The 21,126-nt window shown below is 41.6% G+C and overlaps 1 protein-coding gene across 4 annotated transcripts in view; it reads right to left on the reverse strand.

The window, feature by feature from the left end:
- Positions 1-19,849, reverse strand: part of FER (FER tyrosine kinase) — a 162,839-nt gene extending 142,990 nt beyond the window's left edge. For all 4 annotated transcript variants that reach the window (XM_035100139.2, XM_035100138.2, XM_060280166.1 and 1 more), the window contains exons 1-6: positions 19,801-19,849; positions 9,888-9,958; positions 9,041-9,135; positions 7,750-8,017; positions 5,560-5,733; positions 5,057-5,156 (exon numbers count right to left, since the gene is read on the reverse strand). In XM_035100139.2, coding sequence (XP_034956030.2) covers positions 5,057-5,156; positions 5,560-5,733; positions 7,750-7,956 — 481 coding nt within the window. In that variant the 5' untranslated portion in view covers positions 7,957-8,017; positions 9,041-9,135; positions 9,888-9,958; positions 19,801-19,849. The remainder of the gene's footprint in view (positions 1-5,056; positions 5,157-5,559; positions 5,734-7,749; positions 8,018-9,040; positions 9,136-9,887; positions 9,959-19,800) is intronic.
- Positions 19,850-21,126: the final 1,277 nt, after the last annotated feature.

Below are 21,126 nucleotides of genomic sequence, written 5' to 3' on the forward strand. Positions count from 1 at the left end.
CCACTATGCAAACAGAAGCAGCCATGTCCATATAACTTGCAGCACTGGTATAAATCCTCCAACATAAAAGGAACAAGAACACGTGCACGCACGCACACACACACACACAAATTTATCTATGCAGCATAAATATTTATCTAAATTGGGCAAAAATATTTCCACTTCATAAAATAGAAAGGGGGGTAATCAGAGAAATATCAGAAGAAATACTTTTCTTCAAAGTACCCTCATTGAACTAAGCAATTTTATATGAATATCCTAGAAGATACTACTTAGTATTCCTTTGAATGTCTTCTACAGTTGCACTTCCAATGCCCACATTTATTTTTAAGTAACATTTCAACTGGATCAAAGAGAGGAACAAATTCTGCTTGCAAAATATTTTTGGTCAGCTTTCATATTAGTCTTGACTGTGCCATATTAAAAAGAATCTCATTAATTGGACATTAAAATTGATCTTTATCTTACATGAGAACATCTCTGTCACTTTTCTCAACACCTAAACTTCAACATTTTAAAAAATGCCTTGGCCTCAATTAAAACCAGGAAGGAAATAACTAAAATCTTCCTTAAGTCAATAAATTGGATTAAATTTCCAGTCTGTTACGGTTTAAGTTCAGACATATCCATTTTATATGCATATTGATAATTTAAAATTAAATCCAGCAGTTATTCTGCTCTCCTTCCTGCAGTTATTTCACTGATCTTCTTGAACTACCTTCCGAGTTCCAGATTGTGTATATACCATTTATATTACTGTTTTCCTGGATGAATGGTGAAAAGAGGACTAATGTAGGGTGGAGAGAAGGACACAAACCATATGAGGATTGGATCAAGCCCAAATAACTTAATCCCTTCCCTCCTTGTGCCACTCAGATCTCACTCTCACTCACTCTCACCCTCCAGAAGCTAATGTAAGCGAAACCAAACAATCTAGTGCTTAATGTCCCATCTAAATTTGGACAGGATATTAGCAGCACTGTAGGCAGGCCAAAAAAGAAATAGATAATGCTCAAGACTGAGTGTCAAATAGCCAGGCTGACATAAACCTCAAGAATCATAAAACAACCACATTTTGTGCAGGCGTATTAGCATAATCTATAACACCCTTCCTAGCTCCATATTAACCTGAGAAGCCTGGAAAAGGCTCAAGCCACACTCAATGCCGCTCATTCCATAAGAGCATCAGTGTGCTCTGCCTATACCATGCACTCTGTTTTCTTTTCCAAAATTCCATGCACTCTGCGCTGTGCCAGGTCCACATGGTGGCATGCAACAATATCACATATTGTGGACAAAACCTGGCAGAAGAACTAAGACCATTAATTGTCCAACCTGCTGCACTTTTTATTGGAAACCAGCTGAAGTGCCAAAATACGCAGGATATAAAATGTTTTAAAACAGGGGTGGCTTTATATTCCCTTTGTATGTCAGACTTAGAACTGGACTGCAGTACAATGAGTAAAGCAAAGAGCATGTTTATTGTCACCTTCAGTGTTCTAAGTGCTGTAGTTTTACTTTTTTAATTTATTTTTTGCAACAAAGCTAAAGACAGGTGCACACATGTTCTATTTGTCAATAAAAGATGAAGAAAGTAAGAGATTCCTCTTTTGCTGTAAAATGGTTTCAAAAAATGTTCCAATTATAACTATTGCCAATTATAACTATTGTTGCTAATGTTTAATATAGTACACGGTTGTGTGCAATATGTCAGGCCACAAAGACCATTATAGAATTCCATTACACAACTTCAATATGTACAAGAAAGAACACTTGCAAAACTGTTCTAGCTATCAAGCTTGTGAGCAACCACACAAAGAGTGTGCAATATAGCTGCAGAAATATCTGGAGATTATCTTTTTAGTTACTGCTTTGAGTTACTGAAAATATTTTCAATAGTACATAACGCTCTTAGTCAAGGCCTTTTGAATGAAATGTGCTGGGCTACCAATAAATATTTATCAAGTCTCTTTTTTGGCAGTTTGTTTGATGGATAATTTCTGGGTTTTGTTCTGATTTTGCCACCACTTGCCCATTAAAACACTAACCCATGTCTGCAAGTTGCAGATTCATACCACAGTAGTATGAGGGCAGGTTAATTTGAAGAAGCTTGCACATTAAACCAATACCAAGTAAAGCCTGTCATAGACAGAAAAATAGAAAGAACACGATGTTAAACTTTCCAAGTTACAGACACAATGGGTGTGTTCACAAGCCACAGTAAACCAGATGACTCTTGTTTTGCTCCTCCTCACTAGTAAACTGGAGCACTGGAGCAGCAAACCACAATCCTCAGCTTAGTGTTGCACCCAAACTAGATTATTGTGGTTCGTTTCACTCAAGCAAACTAGGAATGGTAAGCCAAGAACAAACTTTCTGATCATGCACCCATGGAGTAAAACAAACCACAATCCCGGTTCAGATGCAACTATAAGCCAAGGGTTGAGGTTTGGAGAGAAGTGGGAGCAATCTGCACATTCATGCTAAACCATTCATTGTGGCTTGCTGTGACATTAGAATGTAATCAGTGGAACTGCAAGTCTGGAGTACTGTTTATACTAGTTCCTCTTTCTGCCTCCCTAACAAGGGCAATCCTATACATGTCTACTCAGCAATACACCCTACTGAATTCAATGGGATTTGTTCCTGGATAAGTGGCTGTAGGGTTGCAGCTTAATTCTTCTAAATTTTGCACTTGTCCCAAAAAGATGTTAGGTTCTAATGGAAACCAGATACAGACAGAATCTATTTTTACTGTTGGTAAATGTTCAAATGCCATTTAGCTATCATTCAACATCCAAGCCTATTTATTAACAACTTGTATCCTGATTTTCTAGTTCAAAACTTGAACTCAAGGGGGCAACATTAAACTTGAAGTATTGTATACTAAAAGAACAAACACACAGACCCCTCACCCCTACACAAAAGGAAAGCAGCCTGCAAAATAAATCCATATCTATGCGGAAGGAAACATGTCAAAACAAACATATTTTCATGTAATGACAGAATGCCATCAGATAAGAACAAGGACCAAGAGGATTTCCCAAGGTAAAGAGCTCTATGATTCCTGCCGTCCACACCTAAGATGGGGACAGAACACAGAAGAGAGTACATATTTATTACAAAAACTATTTCTCTAATAACTAATAGCAGTTCATTCAACTTCTGGTTAAAGGGTTAATTCAGTTTGCTGCCCATTACAATAATCGAATCTGTTATATTTTGACCCCAACTTGTCACCCTGAAGATCCTGAAGACAGTTGGTCAAACATAAAAATTGATGGGGTCACAGGAGCTGAAGGTTCATGATGGCAACCCCCCAGGTGTGCACACACCTGCAGGACCACTGTCCCTGAGCAACTCCACCCTCACTGGCACCTCCTCACCTCATCCCTGTTGTGATAAGGATCCCAGGAGCGTGCCAATGCCAATGCCTCTGCCACCCCACCCCTCACAAACTACTACCATCACGGGGCAACTCTTGAAACTTGCTGTCAGATCATGTTAAACCACTCCTGCTGCCAGAGGTTGCTGCATCACATGAAATTAGAAAAGTCTGCTCCTAAAAGTGAGCAGAACAGCATATTAGCTTTGGTCCAATGCAGACAACAGACAACTACTAAAGAATGTGTGGACATATTTGGCAAAACAGGCTGCAACTTCAAAAATGTGTCCACAAAAATGTTACCTACAACTTAGTAGCTTTCTGTAACTCCTCTGAAGGAGTTTCTGAATTTTTGAATAATCAAGACATTTCCCTTTCAAAAATGTCCTGTTAGAAGTGATTGATCTACAGATGTTTAAAGTATTGCTGTCATAACTGCTACACATTATTCCAAACTAATCATTTAAATACTTCACTTGTTTGTACTTCTGAGGCATTTATTAAAAATGCCAGTTACAGCACCACACTGGGAAGTTAATACAATTACTTGAGACCATTACTTCAAAACCCCTTTTTCAAAGTCACTCCTTCAGTACAACATCCCTAGTAAGATCATCAAATTAGTTGGATATTAAAATGCACTGATTTGTGTCCTTATCAAGAGATTCAGATAACTCTGCAAAACACACTCATACTTGTGATTGTTTGTTGACATGCTGTATTTCTGATTTGGATAAAGTAGTACAGTAATGGGTAATTCCTAGGTGACCAATGTAACATTTGCCAGCTTCCTTTAATAATATTAGCTAAAACACAAAATATTATGTTTGTTACTTGGATGAGTGGATTCTCTAAAAGCATGAATTAAAAAAATCCATCTGAAGCAATACAGTGGGCCTTCTGGATACGAATTTAATTTGTTCCGGGGGTCTGTGCGCACTCCGAAAAATCCGTATCCAGAGACGCTGTTTCTGCGCATGCATGCAGCGTGATAAAGTGCTTCTGCGCATGTGCGAGTTTGCCGCTTTCGCAACCCGAAGCTTACATTACTCGAGAGTAATGTAACCCAAGGGTCTACTGTATACATAAAATATCATTAGCAAGTGTCAAACATGGTAATTTTTATTGAAAACTGTGGTAATGGTGTTTTCTGGCAAATGACCTGTGATCAATGTAGCATTTCATTGATAGGCACCCACAAATATATGACTCCAGAGTAAGACTTTCTGTGTTACTATGCATTCACAAGTTGGAGGTCAGCATCAAGTCAATGTGTGATGTTGAAATACCTACAGGATTTTTAATGTCTTCTTTTTTAAGATACTTATACAATAATAGTAAGGGCAATTCTACATTAAGCTAAACACATAATTTAGAAGGACCGTATTTCTTTTTTAGGTGCAGTTAAGGAGCTGTGCGGGTCACCATTTGAAATATAAGAGACTATAGAAAAAGCTGAAACAGTTGCAACGGACAAGAGAGGCTGTCTAGGATTGCCTGTGGGATGGGATACAGCTGTATTCCACGATGATTCCAACTATTCTAGCCAATTACTTAACCACTATTTTTTCCTGTTTCTATTAAGGTCATATTACACAGGTTGTTTCGAGTGTTTCATGAAAGGGTCACAGCAGATACAAACAGTGGTACTATTTATCATTAAGAACCTACCTTTAGACAAAGCTTCCTTATACTTCTCTTTTGCAGAATTTACTTCCTTAATTAATTGTCTATAAGTAGATTTTATTTTTTCCAATTCTGTTTTTGTAACCTAAGAATAAAAAACAAACAAACAGGAGATGAGTGAGGACACTCTTTGGAGAGAGAAAAGGTATTTCAGCCATGTGCTGAAAGGATGCACAGCCTGTCCTAAACAATCAGACACAGCAATTCACACTCAAACATTACTATTCCTTAAGTGGAGCGCTACCAAGCAGAAGTATTTGGGCAGCTTCAACATACTAGCATTTGAGCTGAACCTTGAATTATATTTTTGAGAGAATAAGGCACAGGGTTCAAATTATTATTCTATTCCAGTAAAAGTGCTCAATATAAGGTGACATTCTCTCAGAAATCCACCAATGCCTTTGATCACAAAGCAGTGATGGGTGATTTGGATTGCTAAATTTGTTCTACAAACTAAAAAAAATCAGAATAATGATTGAATGAGATACCTTGAACATCTCTGCCTCAATTTGCTGGTAAACACCTATGTAACTCTTCTTGATTTGCTGCTTATCTTTGATCATCATGGTCAGTCTATGTAATGGCCCAGCATTCAAGTCTTCTGCATGCGTTTTCATGATCTTGCTAAGCTGTTCTGTTTGCTGCACAATGAGCAGCCAGGACTTGAGAAAACAAGAGATGAGAGCTTATTTGTTATTGGCTTAAAAACAAAATTAATTGTCTGATATTAGATTTGTAGTAGTATGTAGTACTAGATACATAGCAATAAAAATCACTGTTCAGTAGGAATAAAAACATGTGACTACATTTGTGGATTCTACACGCAGAATGGTCACTTGACAATACACAAAATTGGTGTCATATTGCAAACACTTACCAGTTTCAGGAAATAAACACATTGAAAGGAAATCATTCTACTATTGAATTCCTGCAGACCATGGGGCCAGACACTGTCTCTTAGCCTAACCTACCTCACAGGGTTGTTGTGAGGATAAAATGGGGAGGATGTAAACCATATAAGCTATCTTGAGCTTCTTAGAGGACAAGAGGGCTAGAAATGTAGCAATAAATGAATAACTGAAAAGTTTGAAGTGCAAATTATTACAGTTTAGATTTAGAAGACGACAGCAGGCACAATAGGCTACATTCACAGCATAATTCTATTCATGTTTACTCAGATGTATATCCTACTGAGTCCAACAGGACTTACTCTAAGGTAAATGGGTATAGGAATGCAGCTTCAAACTACAGAATAAAATTATTATGAAATAGAATTTAGAGCCTGAATTTAAATTGGCCTGATACATGTTTTGAATAGAAAATAACAACTTTTTTCCTCCCAAGAATCTTTGGGTCCTAAAATGATTTATCTATTAATTTAATAAAACTGTAATTGAAGAACAGAGATTGCAACAGTGATAATAAATAAAATCTGCAGCAAGTGCAATTAATGTTCCAAATAGACCCCCAAAGGTAGCTGAACAGAAAAAGCGAAGGAGATATTATAATGAAACTATCATTCTTACAAGGGAAAGAAGCCACACTACTAATGCTCAACTTTGAATGTGACTAAAAGTGCTTCTATTTATCCACTAAACTGATTTATATTGCTAATAAACCCAACTAAAGCAACGTGCAGTTCTTATTCCAATGCATATTATTAACATGTTATTTCATTTTACGTTTTTGTGAGCTGCATTTCATTAATGCCTTGAGAAGATGAATCTGCATTAGAAAAAGACCACATGGTTCACAAGCTGATGTCAAGACAAACCAGCCTACTCTGTTAGTAGCTCAAGTACACAGGTATCAAAACCAACACAATTCAATCAATGCCACAATAGGTACAGCATACCTGCAAACTGTGTTATATCTACTGCTTTTAGAACATTTATCCTGTAACGTAAAAGGTAAAGGTAAATTTATCCTGTAAGTTGGGATGGGGGGGGGGTATTAATCTCCACTCTTGCAGAATGGTAAATGTAATACAGGATGGGGAAAGCTACAGGACACAGCAAATGGAAGAGACCAGAGAGGTCCAATTACGCCATAATAACATAAAGTAAGAACAGTCTGCTTTATCAGGCCAATGGCTATCCTATCTAATTCATCATCTTGTTCTCACAATGGCCAACTAGCTGGTGGTGGAAGTCCCATAAGCAGGACATGAATGCAACAACATACTGCCCACCTGTGATTTCTAGCAACTGATATTCAGAGATATACTGCCTCTGGCAGTGGAGGCAGAGCATAGCCCTTGTGGCTAGTAGTCACTGTAATGATTTTCCAAAGATATGGAAAGCAGAGACTGAGAGACAACTGACAGCAAGAGAATGCAAACCCATTGTTCTGGGCTACAGTGAGAATGTCTGCTAGGAAATATATGTATGTGTGTGTGTGTGTGTGTGCGACTTCAATTCAGAGATTGCCAACCTGATCAGTCTCACCACAAAAACGTCGTCCCCCCCCAAAAAAACCTTTAGTTTAACACCACCCAAACATACATTGAAATCCTAAGGATGGTTATACAAGTCCAGCCAGTCAATAGTACTTATCTCCAGATAAGTATGATTAGGACTGCAGCCTTAAACATTATTACACCTCTTGGTCATAAAATTTACTATTTGCAAATCAAATACATGAAAGTGTGACCAATTCAAATTCCACATTTTTCTTACCTTAGATACATTACTAACATAATCCAGTTGTGAAGTACTCTCTTTATCAACCTGATTGCAAAGATTCTGTAAAGTGGATGCATACTCCTTGTCACTTTTTATTCTCATGGCCATAAATTTCTTCACCGTTTCTAGTAGCCGTAATTCCCAATCTTGCAGTTTCACCAATGCTTCATGAGAATACTTCAGGTCACTTCCAAACCCCATCTTTTATAAGGCACTAGATTTTCAAGGGCCACTAAGTGAGAGATTCTTCTGGTCAACACATCTGCAGACAGAACAAGACTAATGAGAAAGATGTCAAAAGCAGAACCTATTAATGCTATATTTCCATGCCAATGATTCTGTGTCTCACTAAGACACTTAAAACAAGAAGTAAGCTCAACTACACTCTAGAAGAGAGGCAGTTTGTGACTTTGAAAGTGTTTAAATTATCAAATTAGGTCTTCTCCTGTCCACAACCATCACCCACCCCTGCCAGCTCCTTCTACAAACACACATGGACTGACTGGAAAATGCCACCAAATGCCCCAAAATTGCTTTGTGTAAGCCGCCTGTCATCAGGAATACATTCTGAGTCCAGCTGGCTTTGAGTGCAACAAAGGTACACTATTCCAGAGCCATTTAGAAGTCTTTGAGCTGTTAGAAAGCCAGAACCAATAATGTTATTAGACTACATACTTAAAAGTATGGACCATTCCCAAAGATCGGGGAAAGCAAACAGTTTGTAGCATTCAAAAATGCTAGCTGGTCAAGCTTTCTCACATCTTAGCGAAAATCAAATGTTGAAGGATGTTTCTTTAAAACATATCACAACAGACAACAAAATTATGCAACTTCTATTGCTGGAATAATTTCAATCTTAATGATAAACTACTTCTCAAATTAGAGTATTTAATAAATTAAAAAATTTCAGAATAATTTCATAGTTGCATAGTAATATATTCCTCACAATGTGCTATATTTAGGATTTGCATGCTGTTGTTTTTAAAACAACAAACTTGTGCACAATTATATCAGCCCCAATTTATTACATATAGTTTATAAGAAGTTTAAAGTTCACTGAAAGGAGGAAGCATACATTTAAAAGGAAGCACAAATATCTGTATCAGCAGCAGGAGTGAAAAAGCTGAAGTAAAATGAGACAGGAGGTCTAGTTAGGACATAACCTCAAAGCATTTGCTGGGAAATTCTAATTTTTAACCACTGCTGGTAAGTGCCCTAGATAGGACATACCAGAAAAGAATGAAAATGACACAGACAGAAAGAGAACAAAATTTAAGATACGTACCTTTAAAAAAAAATTCTTCCCACAAATTTATTTTACAACACTTGTGCCGTAGTCCTTCGTCCAGCACTTTCAATTCCCTGTTCCAGTTATCCCGTCTATTAAAAAAAAAAAAATACAGTACTGTATGATCTAGTTTGCCCACAACACTAAAGGAAACATCATGAATCCTGAAGTGGCAGCCTGTGCACCAGACACTGCACTATCAGGTCTTCATGTCAGCAGAAAGAAATAAAGTAGTTATGCCTGATCACTCACACCATCTCCAAAAAGGTTCTTTGCCGACTTTCCTCGGATTGGGAATCCTGTTGCTAAGGCCACCAAACCCTCCCTCTGTTCTACCAGACTTGCTGCTGCTCCCTGACATACCTCTGGCTCCTCCAGGGAGCCTTACTTTTTGCTCAACACACCTGCGTATTCTTTGGCCTGATCGCTTGCAGGGACCAAAACATAAAAGAGAAGCACTCACACCAACTTGCAAAACTTCATAATCACAAAGATCTGCACACTATTAACAAAGACCCATGAAATTCACTTGCTTCCATTTGTGTCAATATAACTATGTAAGTACATAAAAGCCACAGTTGCTCTGTCTCTCTGACCACAACAGTTCATATCCTTTACAACTGACTGTCAAATATTGAAGTCAATAGCATTGTGACAGAATTCTATAGTAGATAAAAACAGCAAACAATATAAATCCAAGATGTACATTCCTGAAAATTGCAGGAAAAAACCACCCACATTTCTCAGCAGACTCAGTGTTGACCAGGGATGAAACACAAACAGTATAAAGCAAATTCTTCGATGTTTGGAAGTGCCCCATCTGTATAACTCATGACAAAAGTACCTTTGCTAAAGACTCCTGCGTAAATTTAGCAGACATGGAGCAAGAGAAGAGGTCTTCTTATGAATCAGTAACTGGTTAAGAAACAGAAAGGAGAGAGTAGGAATAAATGACTGGTTCTTTCAATGCAGGGACATAGAAAGCGCAATCCTGCAAGGATCAGTATTGTGATCTGTGCCTTTTTTGCTTTTTCCCTGAATGATTTAAAGCAGGCATCCCCAGACGTCAGCCCTCCAGATGTTTTGGACTACAATCCCCATCTTCCCCAACCACTGGTCCTGTTAGCTAGGGATCATGGGAGTTGTAGGCCAAAACATCTGGAGGGCTGCAGTTTGGGGATGCCTGATTTAGAGCTTGGGTTGAGGAGTAAGATAGCCAGGTTTGCTAATGACGCCCAATTGTCCAATATGATTAAAACAAAAGTTGCAGTTGGCAAAGGGCACTTCTAGCCACTGAGACTACCTGAGCCTCTAGTGACAGAGCTGGATCACCCCATATATCTGTAGACAATAGAATTGCGTGTTTTAACATCTCATGATATTGCATTGTTTTTATAGTTAGCAGTATTTGAACTTCTTTGTGATCACCAGATTCCTCTTATGGTTAGAATACTTTGTATAACACAGTACTGTGATTATTAACCCAGAACAAATAAAATATTTCATTTTTCCTGGTGTCAACAAAGATGGATTTAGTTGCCACTTGCAATCTCACAACTGCACAAAACAGAAATGGGAGCATCAAATGAAAAGGTTTGCTTCAATAAATAATAAAACAAAATAGTGTCTGAACAATTAGACTTCAAGTATTACTGGAGAAATTAACCCCCTATTACATATGACCAAAACAATGAATTACTACAATTCTACAAAATTATGAACTAATTTTTTAAAAATATTATAGTGACAGATAAAGGCAAAGTCCCGTTTTCTGTCAATACTCAAGAACACACTCTTTTATTCTCAGTTTTATGCAACCTGGCTTCTAATAATTCATATTTGACTATGCATATAAACTGCCCTATATTTAAAGTTCTAACATAGGGTTTCTTGTCATAATCTCTTCTAGTCACTCATATTTTTCCTAGCTGAAGCGGCATGAATAAACTGCTAACTAATTAAAGCATCATCTTATATATTAAAAATGCTATAGGTGTAACTGTTCTCTTATTCACAATTTGGGTATAGCAGTCAGTCAACATAAGCACCCATAAATATACATAATGTACTCTAGAATACCGTTATTACAGCCTCAACTAAGTCAGAAGTTAGAAATGCCAAACTATGATAGTCTATAAAAAACTGCCTGCTATTGCTTTTATAGACCTTGGCATGGATCCAGACTTTGCTCCTTTCAGTAGGAGCATTCTGAGAAGAAGACCCCATTTCATTTCATTTCAATCCAGGCCTCTATGCTGCTGTTGTGGAGTCACTGTGCCTTTTATGATCCAAATGCATAATGGAGCACTATCCCAGCACTGTACAGATCAACAATGTACTGGATATATATGTTGTAAGGCTGTGTGATCAAATAGAAGTCCCGTTATCAGAGTTCTTTGAAAGTGTCAACAAGTATGTGGATAGGGATGGATACTTGAGACTTGCAAAAAGTTTTTTACAAAGTACCTCACTAGATTCCTGTCTAAACCTAAATCATGAAATGAGAGGCAAAGTGGAATATTACATTTGTTTAATTTATTCTCTTTTTATGGCATCAATTTAGCTGTTATTCCAAAGTGTTAATCTTTAATGCTATCTCTACTTTGGGGAGTGGGGTTGGGTAGGTAATGATGTTATCGTTTATTCAGTTCTGCTATATTTGAAAATCAATAAAATATGGTTTAAAATAGAGAAGAGGTCCTCTGTTGGTTAAGCAGCAGGAAACAGAACAGGAATAAATGGGCAGACATCCAAATGGAGGGATGTAGAATGTGGAGTCCCACAAGCATCAGTATTGGGACCTGTGTTTTTTAACTCGCTCATAAACAATCTAGAGTTAGGTGTTCTAGTTTGCTGATGATACTAAATTAATCAGCACCCTTAACAAACTGCAGTTCCCAGGAGTCTTTGGCAGACACCACGACTGTTTGAAATGGTATGATACTGCTTTAAATGTATAGTGCAGATGCAGCCTTAGCTTAGAAGCAGAGATCTGAAATAACCTTTTGTCTGTGCATGCAGTTCCTTTGCTCCTCACAAGCCACAATTAAACCAGGAAGTCTCTAATTAAACCAAAACTTCCCCATTTCATTCAAACCAGGAAACTATAGTTACCTGCTTCAGCAAAAGCTGGGAACATACACCAACTTCAAACCATGATGTGAGGAGCAAAGGGCACCTCAAAGTGTCCTAACAAGCTCATAGGCTTAACATTACATATTTTGTAGGAAATAATGTAGCTGGTGCCTGTTGTCTTTGTCCATGGAGTTTTCTTGGCAGGGATACTGGAGTGGCTTGCCAGTTCCTTCTCCAGGTGGATCACGTTTAGTCAAAACTCTCCACTATGACCTGTCCATCTTGGGTGGCCCTGCATGGCATAGCTCATAGCTTCTCTGAGTTATTCAAGCCCCTTCGCCACGACAAGGCATTGATCCATGAAGGGGATCAAGAAGACATCAAGAAGAGGTGGCAAGAATACACAGAGGAATTATACCAGAAAGATATGGAGGTCTCGTACACCTCAGGTAGTGTGGTTGCTGACCTTGAGCCAGACATCTTGGAGAGTGAAGTCAAATGGGCCTTAGAAAGCATTGCTAATAACAAGGCCAGTGGAAGTGATGATATTCCAGCTGAACTGTTTAAAATTTTAAAAGATGATGCTGTTAAGGTGCTACACCCAATATGCCAGCAAGTTTGGAAAACTCAGCAATGGCCAGAGGATTGGAGAAGATCAGTCTACATCCCAATTCCAAAGAAGGGCAGTGCCAAAGAATGCTCCAATTACCGCACAATTGCGCTCATTTCACACGCTAGCAAGGTTATGCTTAAAATTCTACAAGGCAGGCTTAGGCAGTATGTGGACCGAGAACTCCCAGAAGTGCAAGCTGGATTTCGAAAGGGCAGAGGAACCAGAGACCAAATAGCAAACATGCGCTGGATTATGGAGAAAGCTAGAGAGTTCCAGAAAAACGTCTACTTCTGCTTCATTGACTATGCAAAAGCCTTTGACTGTGTCGACCACAGCAAACTATGGCAAGTTCTTAAAGAAATGGGAGTGCCTGATCACCTCATCTGTCTCCTGAGAAATCTCTATGTGGGACAAGAAGCTACAGTTAGAACTGGATATGGAACAACTGATTGGTTCAAAATTGGGAAAGGAGTACGACAAGGTTGTATATTGTCTCCCTGCTTATTTAACTTATATGCAGAATTCATCATGCGAAAGGCTGGACTAGATGAATCCCAAGCCGGAATTAAGATTGCTGGAAGAAATATCAACAACCTCAGATATGCAGATGACACAACCTTGATGGCAGAAAGCGAGGAGGAATTAAAGAACCTTTTAATGAGGGTGAAAGAGGAGAGCGCAAAATATGGTCTGAAGCTCAACATCAAAAAAACCAAGATCATGGCCACTGGTCCCATCACCTCCTGGCAAATAGAAGGGGAAGAAATGGAGGCAGTGAGAGATTTTACTTTCTTGGGCTCCTTGATCACTGCAGATGGTGACAGCAGTCACGAAATTAAAAGACGCCTGCTTCTTGGGAGAAAAGCAATGACAAACCTAGACAGCATCTTAAAAAGCAGAGACATCACCTTGCCGACAAAGTCCGTATAGTTAAAGCTATGGTTTTCCCAGTAGTGATGTATGGAAGTGAGAGTTGGACCATAAAGAAGGCTGATCGCCGAAGAATTGATGCTTTTGAATTATGGTGCTGGAGGAGACTCTTGAGAGTTCCATGGACTGCAAGAAGATCAAACCTATCCATTCTTAAGGAAATCAGCCCTGAGTGCTCCCTGGAAGGACGGATCGTGAAGCTGAGGCTCCAATACTTTGGCCACCTCATGAGAAGAGAAGAATCCTTGGAAAAGACCCTGATGTTGGGAAAGATTGAGGGCACTAGGAGAAGGGGACGACAGAGGACAAGATGGTTGGACAGTGTTCTCGAAGCTACGAACATGAGTTTGACCACACTGCGGGAGGCAGTGCAAGACAGGAGTGCCTGGCGTGCTATGGTCCATGGGGTCACGAAGAGTCGGACACGACTAAACGACTAAACAACAACAATGTAGCTGGTGTTGAGGAATAGTGGATAAAGCAACCATGCATGGTATCTACACAAAGGTACAATAGAAATTTCACTCAGTAAGCCATCTTCCGATCTATCATGTGCCTGATATCTTTATAGACACAGAGACTAAAGATACATTAAACCAGGAGTGAAACTAGGCTTCATTTCACCTGGGTCAAAGACCCAGTTTGGTATCTCACATGCACATTTATGTACAAACAGACAGGCTGGGAGCCTTCACCCGGAGGCTTCACCCAGGGCAAAAAAAAACCCCAGCTAACTGAAGGCCCTCATTATTGCCATAGTTTGCAGGGTCAGTGCTCCCCACACAAGTAGAGATATGATATAAGCCACTGGTGAGCTAAAATGTGAAGGGCCTTGATCTACTGGAGACAGAGTGCCACTGCTTAATCCAGACAAAGGGAAGAGGAGTTGCAGACTGCAGTTTGCAACAATTTTAATATGAAATTACAATTCCTTTGGTTGTATAGTCAAACCTCAGTTCTCGAACGGCTGCATTTTCGAACGTTTTGACTCCTGAACACCAAAAACCCGGAAATGCTCCGGTTTTCGAATGTTTCTCAGAACCTGAACGTCCGACACGGCTTCTGCTTGAGTGCAAGAAGCTCTTGCAACCAATCGGAAGTCGCGCCTCAGTTGTCGAACGTTTCAGAAGTCGAACGGTCTTCCAGAATGGATTACCTTCGACGAACGAGGTTTAACTGTAACCAGTGATATTTTTCTAGAAAAAGAGGTGCCAGAACTCACCATGAACACCTCCCTTGTTCTCTTAAAATGGCAATGGTGTCCGCCTAATAAAGAATTACCTTGATAGTTTCCGCAATCCGTTCTATCACCTTTTTAAAAGAGATTGATACTTTTAGCAACCCTAAAGTCTGCTGAGATCGCCCCTCTCTCCCAGATTTTCCCCAATGAGTTTATGATGCTGTTGGTTAAGTTCAATTTCACCCACTTTGAAGACTTCGGCAGGTATCCCATCAGGTCTTTAGTTGTATAGTCAAACCTCAGTTCACGAACGGCTGCATTTTTGAACGTTTTGACTCCTGAACACCAAAAACCCGGAAATGCTCCGGTTTTCGAATGTTTCTCAGAACCTGAACATCCGACACGGCTTCTGCTTGAGTGCAAGAAGCTCTTGCAACCAATCGGAAGTCGCGCCTCAGTTGTCAAACGTTTCAGAAGTCGAACAGTCTTCCAGAATGGATTACCTTCGACGAACGAGGTTTAACTGTAACCAGTGATATTTTTCTAGAAAAAGAGGTGCCAGAACTCACCATGAACACCTCCCTTGTTCTCTTAAAATGGCAATGGTGTCCGCCTGAGAGGTGCCAGAACTCAGTTCCTGTGACTTTTGGCTGAAAAGAAGTCCTGGTTGTAACCTTATCAAAGGAGATACAAATAGAGTTGGGGCGATAACACAACCCTATTTAACACCTGGTTCAGCGATTGTTGCTGTCATATTACCATGGAGAAGCCAAAGGATGTTCACAAATTTATCTGGGCAGCCAATTTTCAGGAGGATAGTCCACGGGGCATTATGATTTACAGTGTCGGAGACCTTAGTCAGGTCAATTAATGCTATACAGTGGTGCCTCGCTAGACGAATTTAATTCGTTCCACTGGTCTTTTCTCATAACGAAAAATTCATCTAGTGAATCCCATAGGAATGCATTGAATTTTTTTGAATTTTTTTGTCCATAGGAACGCATTAATTGAATTTCAATGCATTCCTATGGGAAACCGCAATTCACTAGACGAATTTTTCGTAAAACGAATTCGTAGCGAGGCAACCTCCACTAGAAAAAACCTTTCGTTAAGCGGAAATTTTGTTAAGCAGTGCATTCGTTAAGCGGAAATTTCGTTAAGCAGGGCATTCGTTAAGCGAGGCACCACTTTATACAAGGGGTTGGTTTTGCTCTCTGCATTTTTCTTGAAGCTGTTCAGCAGTAAAAATCATGTCCACTGTCCCCCTAGAACGTCAAAAACCATTTTGGGATTCAGGAAGGGTAGCCTCAGATATTGTTAGGAGACAGTTTGCTAAGATCCTTTCAAGAATTTTGCCGGTCACAGCTAATAATTACCTTGATAGTTTCCGCAATCCGTTCTATCACCTTTTTAAAAGAGATTGATACTTTTAGCAACCCTAAAGTCTGCTGAGATCGCCCCTCTCTCCCAGATTTTCCCCAATGAGTTTATGATGCTGTTGGTTAAGTTCAATTTCACCCACTTTGAAGACTTCGGCAGGTATCCCATCAGGTCTGCTGGCTATGTTGTTTTTCATTTGATTAATAGCTGTACACAACTCTCCCAGATTTGGAGATACTGCAAGCTCATTTCGAATTTGTTTTTGCAGAATTTGTGAGGACCTCAACAGCTACGGGGGAGTTGCAGTTAAGGAAATGCTGGTAATGTTCTTTCCAGCGCAATGCAATAGCTTCTTTATCTTTTAGAAGTGTGGTACTGTCTGTTGAACGTGGGGGCGGGGGCATATGCCATGATTTATTGGCCCATAGATGATCTTTGTAGCTTTAAAGAAACTCTGTGCACACTGAGTGTCAGCTAAGTGCTGGATCTCTTGAGGGCTTTTTTTTATCCAGCAGGTGTTTTTTAGCTCTCTGGTTCTTCTTTAAACCTTACCTTTAGTGTTGGCATAGGGGTTTTTTTCTTAGTGGCACAGTTTCTATCTCTTTGCCAGATCTAAAAGGCCTTCCTTTTCTTGTCAATAATGTGTTGAATCTCACTGTCATTCTGATCAAACAAGTCCTGGTGTTTCTTGGTTTTGTATCCAATAGTGGCCCCATCCTGGGAATCAGTAGAATGAAACCTCATATCCTACATAACCCCACAACCTTGGAAAGAGCTGTGGCTGAAATGTACCTAAACTTACATCTAACACACCTCATGGCAAATGGGGACAGGAAATTATGTTAAGGACCAGGTTTAATGCTTTGGACTCAGTAATCAGAGACTCTGAGGTTTTTACCCTATCCTAACATTATCATTCTGGTTTTAAATTAATTATAAAGACTTTTGGAATAGACCAGGCATCCCCAAACTGCGGTCCTCTAGATGTTTTGGCCTACAACTCCCATGATCCCTAGCTAACAGGACCAATGGTCAGGGATGATGGGAATTGTAGTCCAAAACATCTGGAGGGCCGAAATTTGGGGATGCCTGGAATAGACTATGGTAGCAAATATATTACAGAATATTGACATCAACTGGTGATATTGGCTTCTGCATCTCAACACCATCTGTCAGGTTGATTTAGAGCAGGGGAAAGAACCTGTGGCCCTCCAGGTGATGTTGGATTCAAACTCCCATCAGGCCCTGCAAGCATGGCCAATGGTCAAGAAACGACAGCAGTGGTAGTTAAACATCTGAAAGACCATGAATTTTCCACCACTGTTTTAAAAGGTATTTTCACTTCAGTTTTCAAAGGCCCATGTTTGCGTTTCTAGGGAGTCACCCAAGTATTCAGAAATGACTACTTTGTTTTTTGGGTGGCTCCATTTCTTTTATAAACTGATAAGCAGTCAACCAACCGAAATTGCTGTTTCAAGCAATGACAGACCAACCCAAGTTTGTCAGCAGAAGCTAAGGTTTCTGTGGCATTTTCTTTTACGTATCCAGGTGCAGGGAGAATTGCATGTGTGGGGAGTATTGGTAACATAGGAAGCTTTCTGAGTCGGACCATAAGTCCCTATATGTTAGTTTTGTTTGACTGATAGCAGCTTTTAGGGGTTTCAGACAGCAGTGACCCCACATTGATTTTAACCCACTCTGCCAAAAAAAACACATTTAAAAAGTTGAAACATTTTATTGCTTTGACAGCAACATGTTCTTCACAGCAGTTAACCACTTGATATTTTAAGTAATGTATCACATTTGAATCATTTATGATTCCAATTGCTTCCATACAACACTCTGAAGAGAACAAGAGAAAGGCACTGAAGCACAAATCAAATTGCAACTAGATGAAAAACCTACTCTACCTGCTTAACTAGTTTTCTTTGTGCCACTAGTCTTCTGTGACACTACCAAAAAAAGAAAACTACAATTTAAACCAATAGATCCAACTGGTAAGTCCTACCAGAGATGGGTCCCATTGTTCCAAATTATAAAACTCAAGCACAAAACAAGGAACTGCTTCACCATTTTAGTCACCTGTGTCCTCATTCTTGGTGATTCAACAACAGAGATTGTGCACACGGCCTAGAGTAATGCTGGAAGACAACTGAGTAGGGACAGCAGCAGGTTCTGCTCACTCAGATGTCTCTCAGACAGGCTGAAAAATCCCTAGGGAAACAGCAGGTTGAAGCATGTAGCAGTTACTCCTCTCACATTTCTGTGCATTTCCTTCAGGTAGTGCAGAAAGGACTAAGCGCAGGGGAAGCACAGCAAGCAAGCAAAAGAAGGGAAGAATTTACTACCCCTGCCCGATTGCATCCATCCCCAACTAGTAGCACAGCAGGTAAGATGGATTGCTGCTTCAAATCACTCACTGGTTCTTACTGTTTGGGTGACAGGGCAGTGGCAAATGGGTACAGAAAGGGCTACCCAGAGTTAGTAAATGGAAATGACCCCCACCTCTACTCAGATGCCTACCAGCACTACCTTTAATGGGCCAAACACCACTCCCTTTCACATCTCCGCTTCCCTCTCTAAGGTCAGCTATTAGAGAAAGCAAGAGGGGAAACGAATCTTTCAGGCTTCCACATTACAGAGCATAAGCAAAATGAACAGAAGAAGAAGCTGCTCTTGCAAGGCCCAGCTCTACCTTCTTGCAATTCAAGTCCACCACTTCTTTCCACTATGCCTTCACTTGTTCACTCTGGCAAGAGAGAGAGAAAAGAGACCCACTCAAATGCCTAGCGGGCACTTCCCGGTGCTCTTTCTTGCAGCCACCGCAGGAGGAGAGGGAGATGCCCTATGCATGACCCACAGCAGAGAGCACTGGTCAGGCCCGGCGGGGAGCGCCTCCTCCACCCCGGCGTCGTCTGAGGTGCCAGTCTGCCCCACAGGGCTGCTGCCCCCCCCCTTGTCGCCGCCTCCGCCCCTCCTCCTGCACGCACGCCCCTGCGGCCGCTGACAGCCTGGAAACCCAACCCCGGAGCTTCATTGTTCCCGGCACTTCCTTCGCCCAGGGGTCAGGCGCCCCACGAGAAGGCGAGGCAAAGGAAGGGCAGACCCACCCGCGTCAGAACGCGGGGTGCCCAAGAGAAACCCGTCCCGCGCGCCCCGGAACTGTCTGCAGCTGCGCGGAGGTGGGCGATGCACCTACGCGGGACCCGCCCCCCCAACCTCCCAAAACAAACGAGCCCAAGGAAAGCAATGCCTCCCCGAGCAGCAGGAGGAGGATCAACCTCACCACGTCCTCCTTGCTTCCTCCCTCTCGCCCTTTATCCCCTGAAAGCGCCCCTCCACACCTCAGGCCTAGGCACCCCCTCACGACCCCAGCTCCAGTCCCCTCGCCTCAGGCCCCTTCCTCCACCCCACCCCACACACCCCGGCCGCAGCCAGAGCACCAGCCCCACCCGAAGAACAGGCGCCACCGGCCCCGCGCGCGGAGCCGCCGCCTCCACAGCTGCTATTCTTATTCTTTTATTCTTATTATTCTTCTCCTCCTCCTCCTCCTCCTCATCCCCATCATCTTCCACCTACCTGACAAGCGGAGCCCCTCCACCACAATACGCCCGTCGCCGGCCCCGCCTGGCTCACGTGACGACGCGCCCGGGCCAATCCCGCGCCCGCTTTGCCCACCCCGCAGGCAGCCAATCGGAGACCGGTGACCCCCCCCCCGCTACCGCCGGCAAGCCAACCCCGCCGCTCTCGCGCACGATCCGAAATAGGCCTAGAGCCGCGCCAGCCAATCGGCGAGAGAAGAGCTCCTGCTCCCCCCTCCCCCCCCCACGCCCTCGCGCTGTGACGGCTGAAGACGTGAGGCGACGGGGAGGGAAAAGCGCCGACTTCCTCTCAGGGAGGGAGCGGAGCGAGGACGCAGTCCCGGCCGGGAAGAGGCCGGCGGCGAGTGCGGGGATGCCCGTCGCTTTCCTGCGAGCGAGCGATACGCGCTGGCGGCAGCTGGGCCCGCCCTTAGTTTCGCTTGGGCGGCTGCGCTGCGTCGTATCACCGCGCTTGCCGGCTTGGGAAGAATCTCAGCTGGAGACTGATATTAATTATTATCATTATCATTATCATCATCATCATTACTACTACTATAACTACCATTATTATTATTATTACCCACTCTGGGCGGCTTCCAACATGTATAAAAACATGGTCACGCATAAAAAGCCTCCCTATACAGGACTGCCGAAGTGCAGAGTAAGCCCGCTCTGTTCACGTGCCCGCTCTGTTCACGTGCAGCCCATTCCGACGAGCGTGTTTGCGCTCAGTTCAGTGCGGGCACTCCCGGTTCTGCGCGCACAGGCTGGCCTGGGGTTGCCCCTGGGGAAGAGTTGTGCCACCTAACCGGTATCAATCAATCACTGGATTCTCTGTCTGTTGTTTGAACAGTGATCAGCAATTTTAAAAAAACAACGACACCTTTACGTTGTGGGTTGTGTTGTGTCGTGTCATAGGCGTTTTCTGTGGACTAGAAATCCTTGCGCTTCCTGCTTAAGGGTATACTTGATTCTGCATATGCATGCACATACAGGATTAAGCTCCATTGAACTTAATGGGACATTCTTCTGAACGGACATGCTAGAGGTTTCAAAGCTAGTGTTCAAGTTACAGATATGAGTGAACCAGCAAAGCTGGAACAACCAAATTGCTATTATACAACATCCCTGGAGCATTTTAGCATATCCTTCTGACTAAGGTAAAATGCTCCAATTATTAGCATAGAATAAAGTTTTTTGAAAGGGCTTAATTTAAAAAATAACTAGTAAGTACAGAGGGCCTTCTAAAGATGAGACTGTTAGATGATCTCTTGTTGCCAAGCGGCTAAGAGAAATGTGCCTGATCTTGGGAGAGAAGAAAAAA

This window comes from Zootoca vivipara, chromosome 11 (assembly GCF_963506605.1).
Source record: "Zootoca vivipara chromosome 11, rZooViv1.1, whole genome shotgun sequence".
In the NCBI taxonomy this organism is placed as follows: domain Eukaryota; kingdom Metazoa; phylum Chordata; class Lepidosauria; order Squamata; family Lacertidae; genus Zootoca; species Zootoca vivipara.